The sequence below is a fragment of the Trachurus japonicus genome, chromosome 7 (genome assembly GCF_045865225.1).
Source record: "Trachurus japonicus isolate A0001 chromosome 7, Traja_1.0".
In the NCBI taxonomy this organism is placed as follows: domain Eukaryota; kingdom Metazoa; phylum Chordata; class Actinopteri; order Carangiformes; family Carangidae; genus Trachurus; species Trachurus japonicus.
In genome coordinates this window covers 33230566-33255199 of record NC_140913.1, presented here as the reverse complement: position 1 = coordinate 33255199, position 24634 = coordinate 33230566, and the positions used below count along the sequence as shown (strand labels likewise).

Genomic DNA, 24634 nt, shown 5'->3' with positions numbered 1-24634 from the left:
AAAATCAGTCTCATAGGCCAAGAAGATTAAAAGAGAGGCCATGTTTTGTCTAATCTCAGCCGGTACATGAAGGACTGATCGTTTAGTACTGGACCCAATTACAATTTAGACATTGTAGGGCTTCCTGTCCCGGCTCAGGGCTAATCCCTGCACCTCAGCGCCTTTTTTAAACAAGTCACCCCCCCCCCCTCCCACCCCCAAACAGTCTGTAGTGGAGATCTGGATGAATGACCAACAGCAGATGTTTACCATTTCTTTCAGAGGTCCTTAAAAAGATCATGTCAGCAGGAACACGCTGGTTCTACAGGAGAGAGAAAGAAAAAGAAAGAAAAACATCAATTCAACATCAGCTCCTCATCCTCTGCACAAGTCTTCTTCCTGCTCTCAGAGGTTTTGGTGTTTTTTCTTTTTTTTTTTCTTTGCTTTTCATGTGCCACATTACCACACTGCAAAAACTCAAAATCTTTCCCAGAATATTTGTCTTAGTTCTTGTCAAAATGTCTAATTTCTCGTCAAAACTAATCTCTTTCCACTTAAAATAAGACTCATCATCTAAAAATTAACTTGTTTTTAGATAATTTTCACTTGTTTCAGTCAATCATATCTATTACATCCGGTTTGCCTGTTCACCTGCTAGCTTTAATCAACATCCCTTGTTCTTTTTTAGTTTTTAGTATTAGTATGTTTTTATTTGAACTTGTATTATAAGTATTTTAAACTATTTATTGCACTCTCCGCACTTTCTTTTTTCCTCTTTTCTTTCCTGGATATGTGTGCCATTGTTACTACTGTAGTGTATGTATATATTGCAAGTACAAAGCGACACCACTTGCCCAAGACAAATTTCCCTTTCGGGACAAATAAAGTTCATTTGATCATTTGGTTTCAAACAAATATTCACTTGAAATAAGTAGAATACGTAGAAAAACTTGCTCCACTATCAGATTTTTCTACTTATTTCAAGTGAAAATATGCTTGAAAGAAGTAAAAAGTGTCTAAAAACAAGCTACTTTTTAATGTGATGAGTCTTATTTCAAGTATAATGAGATTTGTTTTGACTAGAAATGACATTTTGACCAGAAATAAGACAAATATTCTTGGTGAGATGTTTGAGTTTTTGCAGTGCAGCAGCCAGTAACTCAAAAATAATAATCCCCTGCAGCACAAATCATCCTGCGGTGGCCTGAGCAGGACCCTGACCAGCTTTTACACTCTGCCTGACCTGTTCCTGCGGCTAAGTCCCTGAGCTGCAGCATGGATTATTGTTAAGTGGTCGATCCATCTAATAAAGATGCATTATGGCTCTTTAGATGCAGGTTAATTACAAAAAAAAAAAGAAAAAAAAGGAAAAAAATCCAAAGCTTTTTTTTTTTTTTCCTTTGTCAGCTACTGGTTTCACTTGTGCTTTAAGTGTCTCTCTGATTTGTCGCCCACATAACTCTGAGTCACTCAGTCATATTAGTGAAATGTGTAGAACAACATGTGTGACCTTTCCCTTCAGCTGCGTTGAAATGAGTGATTCACAGAGAAGCCCTCGGTTGGAAACTGAAGACAGGACTCGCTTCTCATGTTTCATGTGCAAAGACCACAGAGGAGAGACAGAGGCTGCACAGATTCCTCTGCAGCTCCCAACAACTTAAAAAAAAACTACAAAACTATAAAAAAAAAGAAAAATATATATAAAAAGAACTTCATCAATAAATAGTACTTAATTGAATTTGTGTCGAGGATCTAATTAAAGGCGTTTCAGGCTCATGTCTGCTGCGTGTGCATTGGGTTTGACAGGCTGAAGCTCAACATTGATCACAAGATTACAAAATCTTTACTAACTCCTTTCACCTCAGTCGCCACCGGAGCACAGAAGATTAACAGCCCCCTCATTACTCGCTCTCATATAAACGGTAACTTGACAGTCTTAAAAAAAACACACACACACACACACACACACACACACACATACACATAAACTATTCACAGATGTGGATGAAACAATCTCCAACAAACCTTCTCCACGATGATGAGATCTCCCACTTGAATGCCGCTGCTTTTAACCTTCACGGTGCCTGAAGTTTAAAGTTACAGTCAGGCATCAATCAACAATCAATAATGCATTCATTCATTAATTCAAACTTAATTCATAAATAAATTGAAAAGGTGCAGGCTGAAGCTGTTCTTCGTTTCAGTTAAACCTTTGCAGAAATCTTATAATCAACAGATGAAGCCGAAATAAAATAAATAAACAGCATTAAAGTTGCAGTCAAATCCCGAATGATCCGTCCTGTTTATAGCTTCCTATCATACTATGTTTTAATTTCTTTTTAAACCATTGCTTTGTTTGAGGCAAGCTTTTTAATGTAGTATTTATTTATACTTGGTTGTTTCCCTCTCAGCTCATCTCTCCTCTCTTTCCTTAAACATGTTTTGAATAATCGATTAAATATGGATGTTTCACTCCAACACAGAAACGTATTGTTCAAAGCTATGCACAAACCTTCAGTCAAATATATTTTACAGCATGTTTTTGGGGGTATTTTCTTAACTATAAATGTCTTGTGTTGGTGAAAAGTTGCTGTCGGGCGACGCCTCACCGCTCACGGCTCAGTGAATTTAGGAAAAAGTCGTTTTTTTTTGTGCAGATCTGAAAGAATGCAGGGGGAGTTGAGCCTTTTCTCTCATTCCAGTCGGAATGAACGGGCAAAATTGTTTGGAAGAGATCACTGACCTCTGCCCTCGCTCCTGACCTCTGGGCTTTGCATATGTAAGACATTAAAGCACATTAATATTGCTGTGCATTAGGGCTTCACAGCAGCTCTTACTACCACTACCACTACCACCACCACCGCTGCTGCTGCTGCTGCTGCTGCTGCTGCAATAAAGTTTGATAATAGCAAAACACAGATCGACACCGAACAGCTCTCATTTGCAGAAATAAATAAATTAAAACATGCATGAGGAGGAGAGAGGCTTTGACTTGTGCAGCATACAGTTTGCACGGTGGACTGCACTGCTATCATGGAGGCAAGCAGATCTCCGTGTGTTTATGGGTAAAACAAGCTGCCACATCAAAGGCACAGAGTGATGGAAACCACAAGAGGTCTCCTGCTTTTTATTGCTGGTAGCACTTTATACCAAGGCCTCTTATGTACACTTTTACATCCCTGCTTTGAATTACCCACCATTTCCCCCAGCCCCAATAAGCTTTAATAGGGACTAACCTCCTACAGTTAATAGATGCTGATGCTGAGGAATAAATAAGCATCATCGGATCATATAATATAAACACACAAATCTCACACAACGAGTCGTTGGTTGCTTTGCTTCCTCACCTCTTGTTGAGAGCTTGCTGTAGATCTGAGAGTTCACCTCTTTGTCTCGGAGGTAGCATCGGATCTCCTCCACCGCCTCCCTCATGATGGTGATAATCAGAACGAGGCCCTGGAGACGAGCGACAAAGCAGCAGTTAAACAAACAAAACAAGAAAAAAGAAAAAGAAAAAAAGCATGTTTCTGCTAAACTACAAACTGTTTTATGAGGGGAAAACACCCAAACAATAAACAACAATGCACTGTGAGCGTGGAAAGTACAACTGATTGGGGCCGGGATGGTTAAAAAAAATACAAAAACAAAAAAAAGCAGCTGTAAATAAATAAATAAAAAGGTCACATACCAGAGGAACCCAGTAGGTGTAGAGAGCACCGAGACGAAGCTCCTTGACAAACTGTGAGCAGGCCAGCAGCAGGAAGTACAGGTTGAAGAAGTACTTGAACTGATTGAACAGCACCTGTCAACACAACAGAAAACAAACTAACAATAAGCACAGAGGTGAAGTATCTGTGAGCTGTGTGTCTGGTTATTATACACATGACATTTACTGCTGCACATTATTATTATTATTTTAAAGCAGGACTGAGCAGACGGATGTGTAGTTGGTCTACATGTGAAGACGATCGCTCAGTGTCCAGAGAAAAGACTAGATAGATAGATAGATAGATAGATAGATAGATAGATAGATAGATAGATAGATAGATAGATAGATAGATAGATAGATAGATAGATAGATAGATAGATAGATAGATAGATAGATAGATAGATAGATAGATAGATAGATAGATACTTTATTGATCCCGTTGCTGGGAAATAACAGTTTGAAAGAACTAAATAAATAAATAAAACATATGTTCAACACCAAGACCCCGATGATAAATAAAACATGATCTGATCTTCATCTAAATCACAAGTGCAGACAAACTGAATGTATTTAAAGGGATAGTTCAACATTTTGGCAAATTGGCCCATTGCCATAATCCCTATAGTCATAGCAGTAGGTTCGTTACCTTTAATTGTCGGTGCAAGCTATTTTTAGAACGGCGGAGCAGAGCCGCGAGCTGCTCAGAGCTACGCTACGGAGGCTCATGGGATTTCTTGGTTTCCCTCATCAAACTCATCAAATACACAATCCAACAACTCCACAACGCTCTGGTGGACAAGTTGTGACCTGCACATTCATCACGCTATGAGATAATAACACAACGTTACCAGACAGAGTTGTTTTAGAGGGAAATTCAGGCAAAACCGCTGATGCGCGTTGCCTTCAGGGACAGTTTTTACCCCCCTTTGTAAACTATCCCAGTGTGTAAATAGTAAATCTCTGTTATCTCAGTTATCTGAGAGCTCAAGTCTCCTGGGTTTCCCATTCTTTTGCAGGCTGCTGCTTTGTTTCCCTTTTTCAGTCTGAAACTGTAGAAAACTAAAAAATATTGAATATTGAAAAAAGAGTGTTTCGTGTTTAACTTTATGTCTTTTGGAGATTATTTCATCTTCCACTTGATGAACTGTTCACTTTATCAGACATTTTAAACTGAGGGGGGGGGGGGGGGGGCTTTTGCATGATGCCGCTGTGTATTTTAGGTTGATATTATGCACTGATGTCTATGTCAGGACACGCGGCTCCATGAGCTGCACACGACAGACTGATGATGAACAGAGCTGTTTGCTTTAAGACTGGAGCTGTTACTCATCTTTAGCCGGACGCCCACGGAAATAAATCATCTCCATTTATAGACGGTTTGATCGACTGTGAACTGATAAATATGTGAAGTGAAACACTTCCAGCTGCAGACGATATTTCTCTGGAATAAAAGCAGCTCAACAGACACCCACACATCCAGACTGGTTCCACCGACTGGACTCAGTCACGTCGTTAACCGAGGGATTCACATGTTGTTTCCAGCTACACTGTGGATGTTTGAAGGCTGTTTTCAATGTATAAAGTTACAAAAGTATGTGCAAATTAGTTATCAAAATAATCTTTAGTGGCAGTTCAATCAGTAAATCAAAAAAGAAACCATATGAATGAATTAAAAACTGGACAAATAGGAGCTTTCTGCATGCAAAAGTCATATGATTATGTATTTCATGTTTCAATACTGCTGATATTTAACTATTTATTGACCCTTGATGCACTTTATATTTTTACCTTTTTAATTAATTTGCTGCTACAGGAAACTGCCAAATGAAATGTTGTTGCATAATGCTCTCATGCAATGACAATAAACTAACTAAACTCGAAACTGGATATGATTACTAACAACTATTTAACTATTAACAACAGACGTATTTTTAAAAAAAAAAAAAAAAAAGGGGGATAAAGATGTTGGGAGTGTACGATGTAACCTACATTAAGAATATTATTATTAAAGCAGAAGTAAGCGATCCGGTGGTTTTGGCTAACTTCTTGTCAGCAGATGGAGTTAGCAGTCCCCGCCCTCGTCCCTACGTCACCACATTCACGCGCATCCCTTGGCTGCACACACAGAGAGGACCGCCCCTTTATGCCGTTCTCTCTCCTCATTGGATAAAGGTTGTAGGATACAAGGAAAGTTTTCTCCTCGGCTCAAGATAACCATGACAACCGGTCAAAGCGCCGTTCTTTCTGCAGTCAGAGCGCACCCGCCGTGTTGGTATATCAACGTGATGACGTATGTGTCGGAGGCAACCGTGCTTGAGCACGCTTGGGTTCGAGGTAGTGTGAGTGCGGGCCAGCGGGGGACAGGGGAGGGGGGGCATTCGGGCTTCAGCACAGTACGGAACAACTGGCCCTAGTGTGAGTGCGCCCTAAAAGTGATTGCTGTCGGAAGATAGAACTATTTAAGACTTATATTAACACAAATATTCCGCTTACTTCTGCTTTAATATTAATTGATTATTATTATTTTGTTATTATTCTTATTTATATATTTTATTATTTATTGCTCAGTAATTTGTTGACTAATCTGTTGGTTTAATTTATCGTTTTAATCATTTATTTTTATTACGGACATTTTATTTATTTATTTTCTACCTTTTCAGTATTAATAAAGTTTTCATTATTATTTTCATTACTGCCATATGCTAAGTTGTTGGATATTGTTGTATGAATACAAAAACCAATAAATATATGTTAAAAAAAGGGGGATAAGAAATATTCTACCACTTAGTTTTGCCTTACAAATCTTTTCCCTATGGGACAACATACAAACACACACAGCATCTGGCATCATACGTTAAATTTAACACACATACTACAACTTTGCTCATTTTCATTAACGCCGATGTGCAAAGTTACGGCCGAGGGGAAACCTTGTGTCTTCACATTGTTGTTGTTGTTTTGCAGATGCTGCTGCCTGGAGCAGAGCGGCTCAGAAGAAACAAGTCGTCATGCACGCAACATAACGTCACGTAAAAACATAAAGATGACAATATGTCCTCTTGACACGAGGCAAAGTAAATAATAAGCAACACAATTTGCAATGCAAAGAGGCTTTGCTCTTGTCTTTTGCTTTCCAAACAAATTTGAGCTCCTCTCGATGTCCGCCTTCATACACAGAAAATAAGATCTTGAGACAACTGATTGTCTGGAAAACAAATACACATGTAAATCAGACGGGGAATAAAGACACAACTCAGTAACTGCCACCAATGTCACGTCTGTCATTTGTCGTACTCCTCTACGAGTCACAATGAGGAGGTGAGGTTGTGTTGTTGTTGTTGTTGTTGTTACTTCTCCTGATTCTGTCTGAAGATCTTCATCTGAACATGAGACACTGAATTATTCAAATATAAACAAATGTTCTCCTTCTGCTTATGACGGTGCAATGCAAACAGAACAAAGTACAAACCTCATCAGTACATTACTACGACTGCAAACTGGATCTGTCAGAAAACGCCCTGCAGCATCAGTCATATCAGTGTGTGTGTGTGTGTGTGTGTGTGTGTGTGCGTAGGCGTCCATGGGCCATGCAAATGTATCGTCACTTGATCAAACACGACTGTGGTATTTATTCTTAGATTAAACTGAAGACGTGTTGAAAGCAACAGAGATCTGAAACGATTAGTTGATCAAATGAGAAACAGGAGTTCATCAGTGATGATTTTGATAACTGAGTCACCGTTGGGCCCAGTTGTTCAAAAGTTGTAATCTGGATCTGGAGTTTACCCGATCCTACCAACCACAGACTGACAGAATCACAGAATCTGTTATTAGTTTTCAAGATTTGATCCAATCCATTATCCCAAATCTGACCAGATGACCTTTGATCCTGCTGCTGTCAACTTCTTATCCACCTTTTTCCAAACGTCAAAAACGTAAGACGGTTTTGCTCTTCCAATTGAATTTTATGTTTACGTTTCCATGGTTTCGGTAGTCGCGTTAAAGCAGAAGTAAGCGGAATATTTGTGTTAATATAAGTCTTAAATAGTTGTATCTTCCGACAGCAATCACTTATATAGAGTGTTTGGTCTGAAACACGGGTCTGTCAGTCACTCTGCTCTGCTCTGAGCCGAGGAGAAAACTTTCCTTGTATCCTACAACCTTTATCCAATGAGGAGAGAGAACGGCATAAAGGGGCGGTCCTCTCTGTGTGTGCAGCCAAGGGATGCGCGTGAATGTGGTGACATAGGGACGAGGGCGGGGACTGATAACTCCATCGGCTGACAGGAAGTTAGCCAAAACCACCGGATCGCTTACTTCTGCTTTAAATCCAAGGGTTCACTTACTTTTTCCACCTGCACTGTGAATGTTTAATAGATATATTCAATAAAGACATGAAATATTATACTAATTGTTTGTGTGGTGTTAGGTTCAGCACATTGTGTTTGTTTAGACTTGTGACTGAGATGTAGATCAGATCACATTAAATGACCAATTAATGCAGAAAACCAACAAATTCCAAAGGTTCACATAGGCCTAGTTTGTCTTGCCACTATGTGTATTATGAATCCATGAAAAGACGTCCAACAAGATGACAGTGAACCAGGCTCAGTCCTCCGTGGCTTCTCTGAGTTACGGGGGGGTGCGCGCAGCAGTATTTGTCCATATAATGGTTGTGAATGGTGCTCACTTTTCTTCGTCCAAAAAGACACACCAAAAAACATCCAAATACCTCCATACTGCTCGTATGTAATGTCCCTCTTGTATTGAAGCCCCGACATGAGAAATTGTTCCGCCGGTCAGTGCAAATCATGTGAGATTTGCACTGACACAGGAAGAGCAGTGAACTGAGACACTGGGAGCTTCCACTACAAACAAGCTTAAAATATAGACTTATTTCATTTTTTTCGGAACAATTTCTCATGTTGGGGCTTCAGTACAGGAGGGACATTACAGACGAGTATGGAGGTATTTGGATGTTTTTTAGTGTGTCTTTTTGTTACGAAGAAAAGTGGTATCCGTTCTCAACCGTCATATGGACATGCAGTGCTGCACAGAGCCCCGCTGTAACTCAGAGAAGCCACGGAGGACTCTGGAACTTCTCCCAGCCCTTAGTTGACATGAGGGTTGAGTAGAGATAATGAGTGAAATTTCAATTTTGGGTGAACTATCCCTTTAAGAGAGGAGGAGGAGGAGGAGGAGGAGTGACCCTTGGCTGACACTCACCGCCGGCAGGAAGGTGAAGAAGTTGTACTTCTGGTTATTGATGACGTTCCGGGGATACCTCTGCTCCCTCTTCTCCGGGTGGCCCAGCCACACGGTGCGGGGGCGGAAGTCGCCCATCCCACAGCACCGCGACCACGGGCAGCACCTGGCACGCACACACACACACGGTTAAAAAAAACATTCATTATTATGTTAATAATTTATCATTTTGTGGATTTAATGAGATTATTTCAATCTAAAACACATCCTGTAGCTGTGAGAGAAAGGAGCACCGTCCGTCTTTAATGAATTTCCTCTCACGTCTCTTTGTTAATGAGTTGCTTACTGTGGCTACAAAACCCCGACATTAGACATTAGAGGCCAAGATCCACGGATCCACGACCGTGGAGTCGAGAGAGAAAGAGCATGAAGCATGGAATAAATTTTTAACTCCGTCTGGAAAAGGAACGGCCACTCCCTTCACTCCACCAAAACAAAACACTTCCTATCAATCAACCGAGAGCCCGGCGACCTGGTTGTTATTAACAACAGACCGATGTAGGTTATAAAACTCATGACTGAACAACAAAATACAGACTTGACAAATATTCAGCTTCTATCAGCTGCAGGCAAAGTGGTTTAATCCAGAGAGAGAGCAGTAAATAGGCAATACTATACTATATTCACTCCTCACAGTTGGACTGAAGTTAATTTATTAGTTTACTGTGTGAGAAACGCTGCAGAGGATGCATGAGGTCAAACCCAGCTCTACATTAGACGGAGCTCAGTCACTGTAAAACCACTTCTGGCCTCGGCTCATCATGAGTAAGCTAATCCTCACCTTCCTGTTTGTGGAACCCACCCACACTGCAAAAACGCAAAATCTTACCAAGAATATTTGTCTTATTTCTACTCAAAATGTCATTTCTAGTCAAAACAAATCTCATTATACTTAAAAGAAGACTCATCACATAAAAAGTAGCTTGTTTTTAGACACTTTTTACTTCTTTCAAGCATATTTTCATTTAAAATAAGTAGAAAAATCTGATAGTGGAGCAAGTTTTGCTTTCACTGGCAGATTTTTCTACTTATTTCAAGTGAAAATTATCTAAAAACAAGTTAATTTTTAGGTGAGTGGAAAGAGATTAGTTTTGACTAGAAATGAGACATTTTGACAAGAAGATTTTGAGTTCTTGCTGTAGCAGTCCCTCAAAGACTGAGCTGAGCAGTATAGTACTAATAGAACTAATGACAGGAGGGTTTTTCTCTTTAAACAGACAGGAAAAGCATAAACGATAATGACTCGAGTCCATTCAGCATCTTTGAGTTTCAAGGCTCCATGCTGCCTCACTGTGCCAGCCATCTATAATGTTATTAGTAACACCTACGCAAGTAAAAATGTCTGCTACAATCTGCTTAAGAGCTCAGGTGATCAAGTATTTAAGACTATGACATAGTGACACATCACTGCACTAATCTGTGTTTTATTTCTACAAAATAAATAAAAGTAAAACTTAAAGTGACCATTTAAGATTCCCCAAAACTAAAACGACACATTCAGATGTCTTATTTTGTCCAAAATGTTGGTACAACCTGAAATAACGTGTGTCCAAGCAAATATCTGTTGGTAGAATTTCATGATATATTAAACATAGAAGAATATTATTGAATGGCCCCATCACTAAACATATGTATTGTGTCATGGGTAGGCTGTACAGTGTGGGAATAAAGTCCCAACATTACTATTTATTACTATTACTGATGGAAATTTGCTTGAAAACACATCATATTCTACTTTTGTTCATATAAAACCTGCAAAGAGAAGTGAAAATCATTCATTCTTCTGTTATATTTACAAAAATAATATGGTGTTCCTAAAGGATCCATCCCTGGGCCCTTTCTATTCTTACTACTACAAGCTCATATTATAGAAAATAACATTATATCTAGGCTATATAAAATTAAAATCTAATCTTCTGTTTTGTTATGATCCACCCTGACATGTCAGATCAGCAGCTGTTCATCCAACTGACTGAACATGAATAAGCAGAATTCAGTCCATGCCCTCATACACCTACATATTGTGCATGTTGGGCCTGCAGGCTATTCTCACTTGTCCAGGTCATAGTATCTCAAAGGAATTTTAAATCAAAAGCAACTGGACTTGGTTATTTGTCTAGGAAGACGTTTCACCTCTCATCCAAGAGGCTTCATCAGTTCAGTTGCTTTCGATTTAAAATTCCTTTGAGATTGTGCATGTTCATTCATTCATATTCTGCTTCATCTACAGCTGTCTATAAAGAAACACACCTAGTCCTTCCTCCATTGTTACAGCTCATGTCTCCTATAGCAGCTGGGTGTTTGCTCTGGGTGTTTATTTATTACAGGAGGTGACATCACCAGCCTGGTCACAGTTGGATGTTGGATGGCTTTCAGCTTTCAGCTCCATCATCACCATCACATAGGCTACTATGAGGCCTTTCCCCTTTTTAATGTCCATGCAAAACAACAGTACAGACTAGCATTGAGCCTGCGTTTAATTCGGGTGTAATATTTCAGATTCTGGGCCTATTATCTATCATTCCTGCCTGGTTTGTGGTTTCTCTCTTGTCTCTCTGGTCCTCCTAACCGAGCAAATATTGACATCATGGGCGTGAGATGCACTTGCTCCGGCTGCTGCACCCCGGAACAAGGATGTCTCATACCTGCTGCTAGCGCTACTACTAGCTCCTTTTTTGTTATTATTACGGGGATACAAACGTAGCTAAACGTTGTGTGTTTTTTCTTTTTTGTTTTGCATGCTTTTCTCTTCCCCTCTCTCTGCTAACCGCTATTTCTCCACCCCATAAACGTTAAACCCCTCCACCGCTTTGCTAGTCACCGTCCTCCTCCTCCTCCTCCTCCTCCTCCTCTGGTACAAACATCGCTCCTTCCTCCTTATTTTCTTTCTTACCCATTTCTGTTTTTACTGTCGGTTCTCTTCGGCCGTCTGACCGGCTGCAGAGGGATGTTGTCGGTCATATTCCCGCGGCAGGCCGAGGCCCAGGCAGCCAGGCACCAGGCAGTCCGCTCTTCGGTCGCAGCGGGGCGGAGGAGCGCTGTACGGCGGCTGTGAGGCGGCTGTGATGGGGCGGAGGCTTCCGGTTTCTGCAGCTGCTGTCAGACAGTCCGTCAGTCAGTAGGTCACAGTCACAGTCCGTCAGTCAGTCACTCCCAGCCGGTCCAAAAGTCCGCGGCTCAGCCTGCAGCAGCAAACACACCTCACTGACCTACATAGTCTGACGCTATACCAGGATGTGACAACACTGTGTTATTTATTTATTTATTATTGAGCAAGTAGGCTACTGCAAGAACTAAAAATCTTTCCAAGAATATTATAAGTCCTTTTTCTTGTCAAAATGTCTAATAATGAATCTCTTTCGACTTAAAATAAGACTCATCTACTTGTTTTTAGATAGTTTTCTCTTTTTTCAAACAAATATTCACTTGAAATAAGTAGAAAAATCTAGTTTTAGTTTATTCGTTTAATACGGGACAATGTGCAATTACATTAATCATTTTAAAAAAATGAAAAGATGGTTGCACCAGATTTAGCTCCCAGCTAATTTCCATCTGTAGTCCCTACACATAAGATAAATAAATAAATCTGCCAGTGAAAGTTTTTTGTGCTTGTAATAAGGAAGAAAAACTTGCTCCACTATCAGATTTTTCTACTTATTTCAAGTGAAAATATGCTTGAAAGAAGTAAAAACTGTCTAGAAACAAGCTACTTTTTAATGTGATGAGTCTTATTTTAAGTATAATGAGATTTGTTTTGACTAGAAATGACATTTTGACTAGAAATAAGACAAATATTCTTGGTAAGATATTAAAGTTACAGAACCAACAATAATATGTTAGTTTGGTATGTTTTTGCACCTATTCACACATCTCCAGGTTTCTTAATTCCATTATTTAGGCTGCATTTACACAGTTTACAATTTTTATTTATTCATTTATGTCCAACATTTCCATTGTTGTGTACAAACTTCACATCTTACTCCTGTACACATCATTGCATAAATGATGAAAAGTGTACAGGTGTAGCCTAAGGTGTGCAGTTTGTAGGAAAAAAATGGAAATGTTAGACATAAATAAATGGGTGAATACAACCTAAATGGTGGAATGAAAACCTGGAGACATGTGAGTAGTGCAAAAACATACAAAACTTACATATTATGTACAATGTTATTTTTGTCATGCAATATTAAAAAAATGAGCAGAGTGGACAGGGTTTGTTTCGTTGTGATTGACGATAAAACTTGATAAATTATTACAAATGAATCAAATAAACAGGCTTAGATAAAAGAAAGGGGTGTCTCGTGGAAATGTACATCTTCCATTCCTCCCAGATCTCCTGAGGCCTCATGGAAAAAGTGATGCTTTCCATGCTAAATATTTAATATAAACATAAATATTTCATAGAATAATATCATATCAATCCTCTATGATGGGGAGTCTGGTTTAAGCCTTTTTCTGTATAATTGCTATACTTAGTAGTCCAAACAAGTGTTTTCTTTTAATGCTTACAGATGTTGAATGTATGAGCCAAAATAAAGAGTTTATCCCATTTAAATTGTCTCAATCATGATTGCCATCTCTGATAAATCTTATGCTAGACAGTATTTCCTTTTGGACAGGCCCAAACAGAGGGGGTAATGATCAGCTTCCTCCAGAGCCTGAATAAACACCAGATTTTAATATATATGATACAGTTTAACTGGGTGTAAGTATTTACACGATTAAAGCATCAGGAGCAGCAATGCTTTTGCAAAATATGTGTCATCATATAGCCTAGGCTTAGGCTACAATGTCTTGTTTCCCCCCTAAGATGCTCCACCTCAGTACAATCTGAGGTATTTACACTTGAGTGTTTCAAATTCACAGTGTTACATTTATATTTACACTAAGATATATACATACAATGTGACATATGGATGAAATGTTTTGTTCACTATTGCCCTGCACATGTCAGACCTGAGCAAAAATATTCTGGGATTTGAGGTCTCCACAGTTCATGTACTGGAAAATATTCAATTAAATCAGTTATTAGAAAAGTATTGACAGGAAAAAGAAGTAAAACCATGTGGACCATGTTCGTTCAGAGTTTTTGAACTACCCAACATTTTTATAACATAGTTTGAACCACAACAAACCACATTCAAATTCTGGTTAGATTTAAGCACATGAAAGATGATAATTCATATGATCGAGTGAACACTCAAGTTGTGGATCCAGACACATCTTCATCATCACTGTCACGATATAATCTGATACAGCTGTATGAGATGTTATTTTTAAAGCACTATTAGGGTTGTTTACAATCTAATTTTTAATTTCTAGTTCTCTGTGAATGTTAAATGAGGTGTAGAAACATTAATAAATACAACTCAGTCCAGTGGTTTCGGTAAAAGACTGCAGACAGGTGTTTAAATACAGTATAAAAACAGGTTTGAGGATTTGCAGCTGAGGAAATGGGAAAAGGGATCGCTGGGTGAATGTACGCTACTGTAGCTAAAAAAACATTGTTTGTTTTATTAGAAATGGCCACAGTGACCTGAATTTGCATGCCACAGCTTTAACCTAAGACCAAAGTAACAGCAGCACAGCAGCAGTCACCACCACCACTAGTCCACTGCGATGCTTCAGTTTTATGCATAAAACTTTGTAATTTGCGTAACTGTAATTCATATTTTAACCTTTTTTATGTTGTCCATGAATGCATCAAATCAAGTTGTATCAAAACGTACCACTGAATTAAGTTTAAAGTGATCTCAGTTCTTCTCATTGGCTGTTGATACAATGATAGCTATGTATTTCATCATGTTAGACATGGAAAGTGAAAGGGCCACTGCATAATTGATTTAAAATAGATTGTTGTCATGCATGACTGGAGAGTATGTTTCAGTTGTGGATGCAAATGTTTTTTATTTTGCAGAGGATGCAAAATAGCAAAGAGGTTAGTGGCAAGAACAGAAAGACTTGAGTCATCTGAAGGTGAACTGGCCTACATGAAGGATTTAATATACAAAGTGTCCTGTGCTGCTGGCAGAGAATATAGAGAGTAAGATGTTAAGTGGCTCCAACAATGACAGGAAAACAAATTATTGAAAAAGTCACCCTGATTTTATTTCTCAAAAATCAGAAAACATTTAGGAGAAGGAAACATTTGGGGGGGGGGGGGGGGGAAACAACAAACAAAAACAAAAGAACATTTACATTTACATTGTAAACAGGCCAAATTGGCTCAACATTACTTGAATTGTAGAGACAACTTGAAAGCAGTTTTGACATGGTTTGCTAAAGAAAGGCACAACTTGGCAAATGCATATCGATAAGGAATGTACAGCAGGGGCCTACGAAGTACTCTTGACCGTTCTGAGTTGTGTAAAGTGTCCAGTGATACATTCAGTACTGTTCCAACTCAGCAGGTTGAGAATGACAAATCTTATCGCATGCTCACGAATGTATCAGAAAATATATAGAAACATTGCATTGAGAGTAGGGGGCACAGAGGACAGCTAAGAATAAACTAAACTAAAATAAAATAAAAATAAACACGAGGTAGAACTTACCCCCTAAACTCAAGCATTTTGTGTATTATAAATAAATTAATGATGCTACAAGCTGGTACGTCTGACAGTTGCTATAAATGGTTGTTTTAAATGAAATCTGGCAGTCGGGTAAAAGTTGACAAAATTGTTGATTTGCCCCTTTTCCCCCACATTTTAGCCATCACAATAAAGAAAGAGCAGTGAAATTGAAATGCAACTATATAAAAAAAGATAGATTTAACCTAGAACTGAAATAAAGTGCAGGCATGAGAACATTAAGCATTTAATAGCTTTTAGAGCTCAGCCAACTAAATTTGACTCTGCAGATTTACAAGTGGAATATGTATGTATTTATGTTCCAACTGAATCTATGAGATACATGCCGTCCTACACTATACAACACACTAATTTAATCAGTCTAACAGAGCCTTCATAACAACCTAATGGTGCAGTGAAAGACAACAGCAACACCAAAGTTCAGATTAGGCACTTCCGAGTCAAAAAGGTTCGAGTCATTAACTGTTGTATCGTAGCGTGAAATGCAACCAAAAAGATGCAACGCCTATTTTGTAATCTGCATTTTCCAAAACTGATGACTCAACTGTTGCGACTTGCTTTAACAGACAAGACACAAGAATAATCTGCCAGTCTGATCAATAGCCCCTTCAAAATGAGACATGATAATGACATTTACCACTACAAAAAATGAACAATGTCTTAAAATCTATGGCACACCATAGGAGGGAAAAGTAGTCATTATAGACACATATGGTTAACTACGCCATTATTTCCGAACACTGAGACATTGTGTCATGCCCTGAAACGTTTCCTATTAAAGTCAAAAATCCTTCAGTATCAAGGAGACAGTCTGAATTAAAGCAGTTTCAAGTAAGTTATACATTCAAACTTCTGGATAGACAGCAAAACAAAAAAAGTCACAGGAAAAAAATACCCGCATATATATTTATATAAAATAAAATACAACTACAGTAGTTATATCAGGTTCAACTAAAAAAATAACACTTGAATCGTTCAGATCAGGAGGAGAGAGACAGTCGCAATGTAGTTACTGGAAAAATTCAACCAATCTAAGCAGAACTCTACAAGGTTTTCTCTGAAAGTTGATTGTACCTCATTCAAAAACAAAAAAAGGAGACATTCAAAAAACTGGCAGGTGGCCCCAAAAAGGAAACCTAGTTAACTGCAATTTTACCCTCCTCCATGAAATGTGGGAACTGGGATTTTGGCACACTGTCTGAGCTGGTCTTCTCGATTTCAGCCACGGAGGCGGCGGGAAGGCCGGAGTGCGAGCCGTCCATCTTCATGAGGCCGCCGGTGGAGCCGATGAGCGGCCCGCCGGCGGGGCTCCCCGGCAACGGGATGCCGCCACCCTGGATGACGGAGATCTCGTTGGTCTTCATCGTCAGGCCGCCACTGAAGGCGGCGGCGGCGGCGTACTGGTTCCACAGAGATGGGTCAAAGTTCATCGACGGCGGCGGGGAACCCAGATCTTTGGGCGCCGCCTGCATGATCTCCGGCAGCATCTTGGCCTCGGCGCTCATCGCCATCAGCGCCATGGGGTTATCCAGAGACAGACGCTGACCACGCCGCGATGAGGTGTTCCACATGTGAGTGCCGATGTGCACCTGAAAAACAAGATGGTGGCAATTAAAATCTCAGCTAAAACTTGATTAGGGTTGCAAAGGGGCGGAAAATTTCCAGTAAATTTCCGTTTCCATGGGAAGTTAAAGGGATAGTTTACACCCAAAATTGAAATTTCACTCATTATCTACTACTCCCCCTCATGTGGACTAAGGGCTGGGAGAAGTTTCAGAGTCCTCCGTGGCTTCTCTGAGTTACAGGGGGTCTCGGCGTAGCAGTGCATGTCCATATAACGGTTGCAAATGGATACCAACTGTCTTCGTAACAAAAGACACACCAAAAAACATCCAAATACCTCCATGCTGCTCGTATGTAATGTCCGTCTTGTATTGAAGCCCCGAAATGCGAAATTGTCCCGAAAAAAAATTAAATAAGTCTATATTTCAAGCTCCTCTTTGTTGCGGAATGTGGACGAACTAAAACAAGCTTCCGCTACAAACAAGCTTAATTTTTTTCGGGACAATTTTGCATTTCGGGGCTTCAATACAAGACGGACATTACATACGAGCAGCATGGAGGTATTTGGATGTTTTTTGGTGTGTCTTTGTTACGAAGACAGTTGGTATCCATTTGCAACCGTTATATGGACATGCACTGCTACGCCGAGACCCCCTGTAACTCAGAGAAGCCACAGAGGACTCTGAAACTTCTCCCAGCCCTTAGTCCACATGAGGGTGAGTAAATAATGAGTGAAATTTTGGGTGAACTATCCCTTTAAGCTGGGGAATCTTGGAAATATTCCAAATTGGAAACTTTCCATGGGTATTATTGGGAATTTATGTGAATTAACTGGAAATTGGAGGTAATTTAAACAAACTGCTTATCATAAGCAGATATCCATGCAAAATAATGCAATTAAAAAACATGACATTTCAACAGATTTATTTGTGAGTAGAACTTTATCAAGTTTTAATTCTTGTATGAACAATCAATTATTTTACTGAACAAAAACATGAATGTTGAGTAAAATATTATCCTCCCCCACCCCTCCCCGACCCAATCAAAAAGTAAAATGACCACCAACAGTGTGGCCTCCAGGGTTCAAGAAATCATCTGTGCATGTGATGGAGGAATAGCATGTAGATATTCAAGTGTACTTGGATTAAATCTGGTTGTTTTAGCCAAGATTATGCTATATTTAAGTTCTCTGTTAAAGGCCAACCTTCAATTTTGTAAATTTCGGTTTTATTCCTGTTTATTCTCATATATTCCTGTTAATTCCCATATATTCCTGTTAATTGAATACCGTGAATTTTGCAACCCCAAACTTGATCCACAGTGAAAATACGGGAGTGAAATCATCTATTCAGCACTTTTGGAGACAGTGGTTTCTCACCTTTAGATTTCCCTTGGTGGTGAACGCTCTGCCGCAGATGTGGCAGCCGAAGGGCTTCTCCCCCGTGTGCGTGCGCTCGTGGATCTGCAAGGCACTAGCAGATGAGAAGTTCTTGCCGCAGGCGTTGCACACGTGCTGTTTGGATGATCGTCGAGGCGCGGTGGAGATGGAGGGGTTGCTCACTGTCGTTCCCTGAGGCATGTGGGAGCTGAACAGACCGTGAGGACCCAACGGATTCTCTTGAGGGAGCTTCATCTCCAAACTGGCCAGACTTGGAGGTAGCCTCATGAACGACATGTTGCTATGAACTGTGGACACACGAAGGAGAAGAGAATTATTTTTAAACCAATCAACTTCAGCAACTTGACTGCCTTTAAAATATGGTGTCTTTTTACAAATCTTATGGTGTCTTTTTACAAATCTTTTTACAAACACTGATAAAAACTCACCATAGTCTCCATTTGTGAAGGGGAGGCCAGGTTCTTCTTTGATGGGTTTGGGAGTGAAGCTGCTGGACGCCGTGAGGTCGAGGGCTCCACCCGACTCGATGCCGTCCAGAGCGCCGCCCTCGGATTCAGATTTCGACCCGCTCCCGGCCGATTCGTCCACAGCAGACTCGGGAGATTTAATGCTGCTACTGCTGTGGTGGTGGTTGTTCACGGGGGAGGATGAGTGAAAAGACATGGCCGAGTCGGAGATGGCAGGACTGCGGCCATTCTGATATTCTGGGAGATCTCTGGGAGCCGATGGGGATTCCTTGGACGTTCCCTCGCTCTCCGAAGCAGTGCTGCTCTGTCGTTTCAGTGCAAGAGCAGAGGTGAGGTTCTTCAAAACGTCCAGGCTGGAAAAGGCAACGGGGGCGACGGCGGGGGCAACAAGCTTCTTTGGTTGTCCTTCAGAGGCAGGTGGGAGGGGGTCTGAGGTCTCGTTTGGCTTCTGCAAGCTCAACAACTCCTGGTCGTGTTCCTCGACTTTTGCTTCAAAACCGTTGGTATCCATGGGCTTCTCGTCGTCTGGCAGAGATGGCTCCATCGCTTCGGCTGCTTCAAACTGGTTTTCTGGCATTGGGGTGTTGGGGATCTGCCCGCCCATGTGCATGCGAATGTGCTGCTGCAGGACCACGGCGTTGGTGAACTTCTTCTGGCAGATGGGACACGAGTGCTGCATCTTCAGAGGGGTGTTGGCCCTGTGCACGCCGTAGTGGGCCTTGAGGTTTCCCTTGGTGGAGAACGCACGGCCGCAGATTTTGCACTTGTAGGGCCTCTCGCCGGTGTGCGTGCGGTAATGCATCTTGAGCGAGCTCTGGCAACTGAGCACCCGGTGACAGATCACGCACTCGTTGGGGTCGTTGGTCCTCTTCTCCAGGCCGTCCACCATTTGCTGGAGTTTTGCCGTTCCAGAGCTTTGTTCTCCCGGGTGGCCGTTCCCGTTCATATGATGCAGCGCTCCCAACAGGTCTTTAGCATCCTTTGGAGGAGTCGGATCCAGTCCCGTCTCCTGGCCAAACACATTAGAGGGAACAGACGGAGAACCGTCGCTGGTCGATGGGGAGGGTCTCTGGGAAAACGGGTTGTCTCCTCCTCCGAAGCTGTCAAATGCCGTCTTGAATCCTGGGATGGATGATGGGTGGAAGCCAGGAGGAGGAGGGTGGCCAATAATGGGCTTCATTTCAGTCATGTTCGACTCGTCCATGGGCACGGACATGCCGAAGGGAATGCCGCTACTGGTGGCGATGTTGTCAAGGTGTTCCGGCACAGGATGGGGGTTCATGCTTATGTTCGGATACTTGTCTCTATGCCTCTGGAAATGCACTTTAAGGTTTCCTTTGGTCGTGAAGCGGTTTCCGCAAATGTTACACTTGAAGGGCCTCTCGCCGGTGTGAGAGCGCAAGTGAATCTGGAGAGCGCTGTCGTTGCCAAAGGTCTTCCCGCAGTATTTACACTTGTGCTTGTAGAGCGAGTCGCCGCCGCCGTTCTTTGATTCCGACGGTAGGCTCAGCATCTTCGCCTTCACCTTTTTGGAGGGGTCGATCCCCGCTTGGAGCCCATTGAAGGTGCTGGAGAAACCCATGACACCCGGAGACTGGGGCAGTAGTGCTGGTAAACGACTGGCCAGATCTGGGATGCCCTTCAAAATGTCTGTTTTAGCGGTTACTGCCCCCAGTCCTCCAGGCAGAGAGGTAGGGATGCTAGTGGGCAGAGGTAGTTTACCTTGTTTCATCGTCTCCATAGAAAGGCTCTGACTGCCAGTCCGTTTGCCTATCAGAGCCGCTGCAGCAGACAGCTGTTGAGACAGATGTGCACCAAGAGCTTTCAGAGGGTCCATCGCTGCCCCGACCGCCGACTGAAGACCCTGTGGAGTCATCATAGCTACCTGGATCCGGATCTGTTCTGTGAGCTGGATCTGCTGTAGCTGCTGCTGCTGCAGACACACCAACTGCTCCAAAATCATCGGGATGGTTTGCATGGCGTCTTCTGACGAGTTCAACGATGCTTTACTGGACGAATGTTGGGAGACGGCAACTTTAGTGTCCGCCATTGTTTCAAGAGTGACGTTTGAATCTTGCATTTTGGGCGAGGGGTGGAAATTCATCTCCGGACTCTCGGACATCTCTGTATGATCTTGGTGTCCTGAATCATCTGCATTCATGCTCAGCTCTTCCTCTGTTCGATCCAGGTGGTCTGCGTTGATATTCGTTAGGGAATGACTGCTGGACTGGCTGTCGTCGTGGTCACTGGTGGTGAGGCCTTCAGATGAACCATGCGAATATTCCTCGGGCACCTCGTTGCCGTCTCCGTCTTTCATGATGACCACTTGCTGACTTTTAGTGCAATTTTTCTCATGCTCAAGAAATTCGGTTTCATCAAAGAATTCGGCACAACACTTGTTGCAGACCTTGGTCTCGTCCATCCTGAACCTCTTCACATCGCCTCCAGTCTCCTCGCCTTGATCGTCTCGGAGAATCCCTGAAACGAAAAGATGACAGGATTTAAAAATTGACGCTTTTCATTTCTAACAGTTTAGTTTATTTCATGTTGTTCAGTGTCAATTATGTTGTTTTGAATTTGAAAGGGGCACACAATGTCGTGTCCATGACCTGGCCATATGACTTCAATAATTGATTTACATTGAGATAACTCAAATGGCCAATAGGGCCGTTTTAAAACAGCTTCAATTTAACATGATTTAAATAAAAATAAAAAAGGAATCAATGCTCTTCATACAATTATGATATTTGACAGAATTGCATGTTTAGAAAACTGCAGTACTGTTGTTAGTGTGTGTTTTAGTGTTTATTTTAAATCTTGAAATCATTGTAATTTACCGTAACTTTTTAGATTTGAGTTTTGTTGGGTTGCATACTCTTGTAAAATGTCCCTCTTGAAATTTGCCCCCTCCCACTAGGTCACTGCACTGGGCTGTAAAATAATTTGAATTTGCCCATTGTCCACAGGGCCAGCAGAGGGCAATCATCTACCTTTGACATTACTCAGCCAGAACAATGTCCACAAAGACAAAAGGGACACAGGGCATTAAATTACTGTGTTTCTGAAACAAGCCTCTCCCCCTCAACCACTTGCTAAACATCAGATCAGTTTCCAGTATCACTTGTGGAGGAAAACTGGTGACTGATCCCAGACTAAAATCCAGTCAAAAGGTTTGCTCCTCATTAAGCACTAGATATCTACACTCAGTCAAGATAAGAGTGGGTTTACAATGCAAAAAACTCAGACTAAAAGGAAATAGGCCAGTACTCAAATGTTGATTAACCTTCAAGTATTTTCACAGCCTGTGAAAGCCTTGATAAGTGCTCCAAGTGTGCATTTTAATTTGTCTGCTAACCAAGAGGCCATTTCACAACTGGGTGTATTGTTAAATGCTAATGCCCAAAGGGGAAAAAAAGGGGGAAGACCACCTGTTTGCATTTGCCCAAGGAAACTGTTGGACTTGTTAATTGCTCACCAGGAGGCATTGAAGCGGTGTAACACAAAAGAGAAAGAAAAAAAAGTTGCAAACTGCATCACATTTGGATCCATGAGGAAACACTAAGCATGGCTCAGCAGCCACCCACATACATACATCAGCGCACTGTTGCCTGACGATGCAGCCGGATTGATTGATTAAACCTGGACATATGGTGCAGATTGAGAATATTCATCACTGAGCTTCAAATTAAAAATCACAATTTATCGATTATGAAACCAAAAAAAAAAAAAGGAAAAAGGGAGGCAACGCTTCGGTTTTACCACTTGACGGCGCATGACCTGCATCCGATCACCTTTAGTGGGGTACATGACACGAGGTCAGACTAAACACTCAATCTACACCAAGAAAAGTTATATTTTATAACACATTCATGTTCTCAGTGGCAGATACACATCGAAACACCCTGATTACCCCCCACCCAACCCCACCCTACCCCCCTCCTCCTGCCCCGAAACAGCGGGTTATCCAAAGTTTCCCTAATTATAAGGTGAGGTCTTATCCACTCACTGCAGGGCTGGGACTTGCTTGCATATGGCAACACCAAAAAAAAAAAACGCATGCACCCCCACCCAGTCTCCACAAAAAGGCCACTGGCTCCATCCCCCACCTCTCCACATATGTACGAAAGGAAACAGTCATGCATTAAACTGGGGGATTTATTGCCTTTAGGTCAGCTTACTCCAGAGTCACATTTCAGACAGTTTTTGGAACCTTTTGTTTCCTAAAAATAAGACAAAAAACTTCAACTTCTGCGCAGTTTCACAAATAAAGCCCACAAAAAAAAAAAAATCATAATTTCAAAAAAAGATGAACACATATTACATTAAAGATATTAAAATCAAAATTTACAACAATGGCTACTGTAACAATATCGACTCTAAACGCCATCTTCAGATCAATACGTGCGCACTTTAATGAGCCATTTCATTTGAAAAGTGGATGTTTCATGATTTGAGTTGTGTATGTGGTTTATCATTTTGATTTCATTCATCACCAAGCACACACACGTTGCCTGTTCACTCGCTCTTTTGCTACACAACTTCCTCAACTAGTCCACAAAGTAGCTTCTAAAACATCAACAGGTTCAAACAACTGAAAAGTTCAAAGAGATTCACCGACTTTCAACTTTTTTTTTTTTAACCACGATGAAGCAGCGACACGGAGAGGAAACTCACTGCTGCTGGACCCGACATGGAAATCACACTAAAACTCCGAAATAAAAGGATGAAGATGGTAAAAAAATAAAAAACAAGAAGCTTTACATTGTTGCGTGTTGAAGCATCGCCCTGTGAGACACCTGCATTGTGTTTTAAAATCAGCTTTTAAACGTCTGCGTCCTGTGGCTCAACTGGTTTCAACGCAACAGGTCAAAGTGCGAGAGGAACAATGTTTTAAAAAGGAAAAGGTCAGACCCCCCGTTCAAAAAAAAAAAAAAGTTCCCACTTTCCACATCAAATATCGATAGTTTCTCTCTTTTTTTTTGGATAGTCCGCTTCCATGTATCGTTGTAGGAGGCTACATGTGTGTTTGTGTGTGTAAAACTTACCATTTTCCAGCGAGCCGGGCTCGTCGGAGTTGATGTGCTGCGGTTTGGCTTGTTTGCGCCTCGACATGGTTCAACCATCAGGAGCTACAGAGTTACAAACAGATTTTTTCCTTCCTTTCCTCGACCTTCTTCTCTACAAATTCTTCTGCTTGAGGGGGGAAATTAGCCCCTCTCTCAAGTAAGAAGGAGGCTAGAAATGCGCATGTCAACGTAATTATTATTATCAATAATGCATTGCGATTTATCACGGTCCTCTGACAGCTGATTGGCTCCAGTCCAAGTGGCTCACACATTATTCAAATCATGGGCTTTTCCTATTGATGAGCGCAGGAGGGGGAGGGAGGGGGCGGGAGGAGCCATGCGAGTGGATGCAGAGCAGGATGGAGGCTGGGTTAATAACACACAACTCATCGCTGCTGCTGCTGCTGCTGATCCTGGGTCAGAAAAGAAAAGAAAAGAAAAGAAAGAAAGAAATTGTCAAAGGAAATCAGTGAAACATGTGTGATAGACAAACAAATCAGTCTTAAAAGTTTAGATTCAATATAATAAATGTCTATTTTTCTAATCGATCCCATTCTGATTCATGCACATGTGTTTATGTTTTGGTTTTACATGTG

The 24634-nt window shown here is 41.2% G+C and overlaps 2 protein-coding genes across 2 annotated transcripts in view; both read right to left on the bottom strand.

The window, feature by feature from the left end:
- Positions 1–12169, bottom strand: part of atp9a (ATPase phospholipid transporting 9A) — a 68303-nt gene extending 56134 nt beyond the window's left edge. The window contains exons 1-6 of the mRNA XM_085782935.1: positions 11847–12169; positions 8915–9059; positions 3668–3781; positions 3327–3435; positions 2005–2063; positions 250–301 (exon numbers count right to left, since the gene is read on the bottom strand). Of these exons, the coding sequence (XP_085639061.1) occupies positions 250–301; positions 2005–2063; positions 3327–3435; positions 3668–3781; positions 8915–9059; positions 11847–11914 (547 nt within the window). The 5' untranslated portion in view covers positions 11915–12169. The remainder of the gene's footprint in view (positions 1–249; positions 302–2004; positions 2064–3326; positions 3436–3667; positions 3782–8914; positions 9060–11846) is intronic.
- A 3909-nt stretch (positions 12170–16078) lies between these two features.
- Positions 16079–24317, bottom strand: sall4 (spalt-like transcription factor 4). Its single transcript, XM_085782930.1, has 4 exons — positions 24018–24317; positions 18934–21450; positions 18485–18792; positions 16079–17132 (listed from the first exon to the last, which is right to left on the bottom strand). Exons 1-4 carry the CDS (start codon positions 24082–24084, stop codon positions 16680–16682), a joined length of 3345 nt encoding a protein of 1114 aa, XP_085639056.1. The 5' UTR covers positions 24085–24317; the 3' UTR covers positions 16079–16679.
- Between the last annotated feature and the right edge of the window lie 317 nt (positions 24318–24634).

Bases quoted from the DNA above. Each gene is read 5' to 3' on its own strand.
- sall4 (XM_085782930.1), bottom strand. From the start codon at position 24,084: ATGTCGAGGCGCAAACAAGCCAAACCGCAGCACATCAACTCCGACGAG. The intron at 21,451-24,017 runs GTAAGTTTTACA...TTTTCGTTTCAG, and splicing joins GCCCGGCTCGCTGGAAAATG to GGATTCTCCGAGACGATCAA. The intron at 18,793-18,933 runs GTGAGTTTTTAT...GTGTGTCCACAG, and splicing joins CTTCACAAATGGAGACTATG to TTCATAGCAACATGTCGTTC.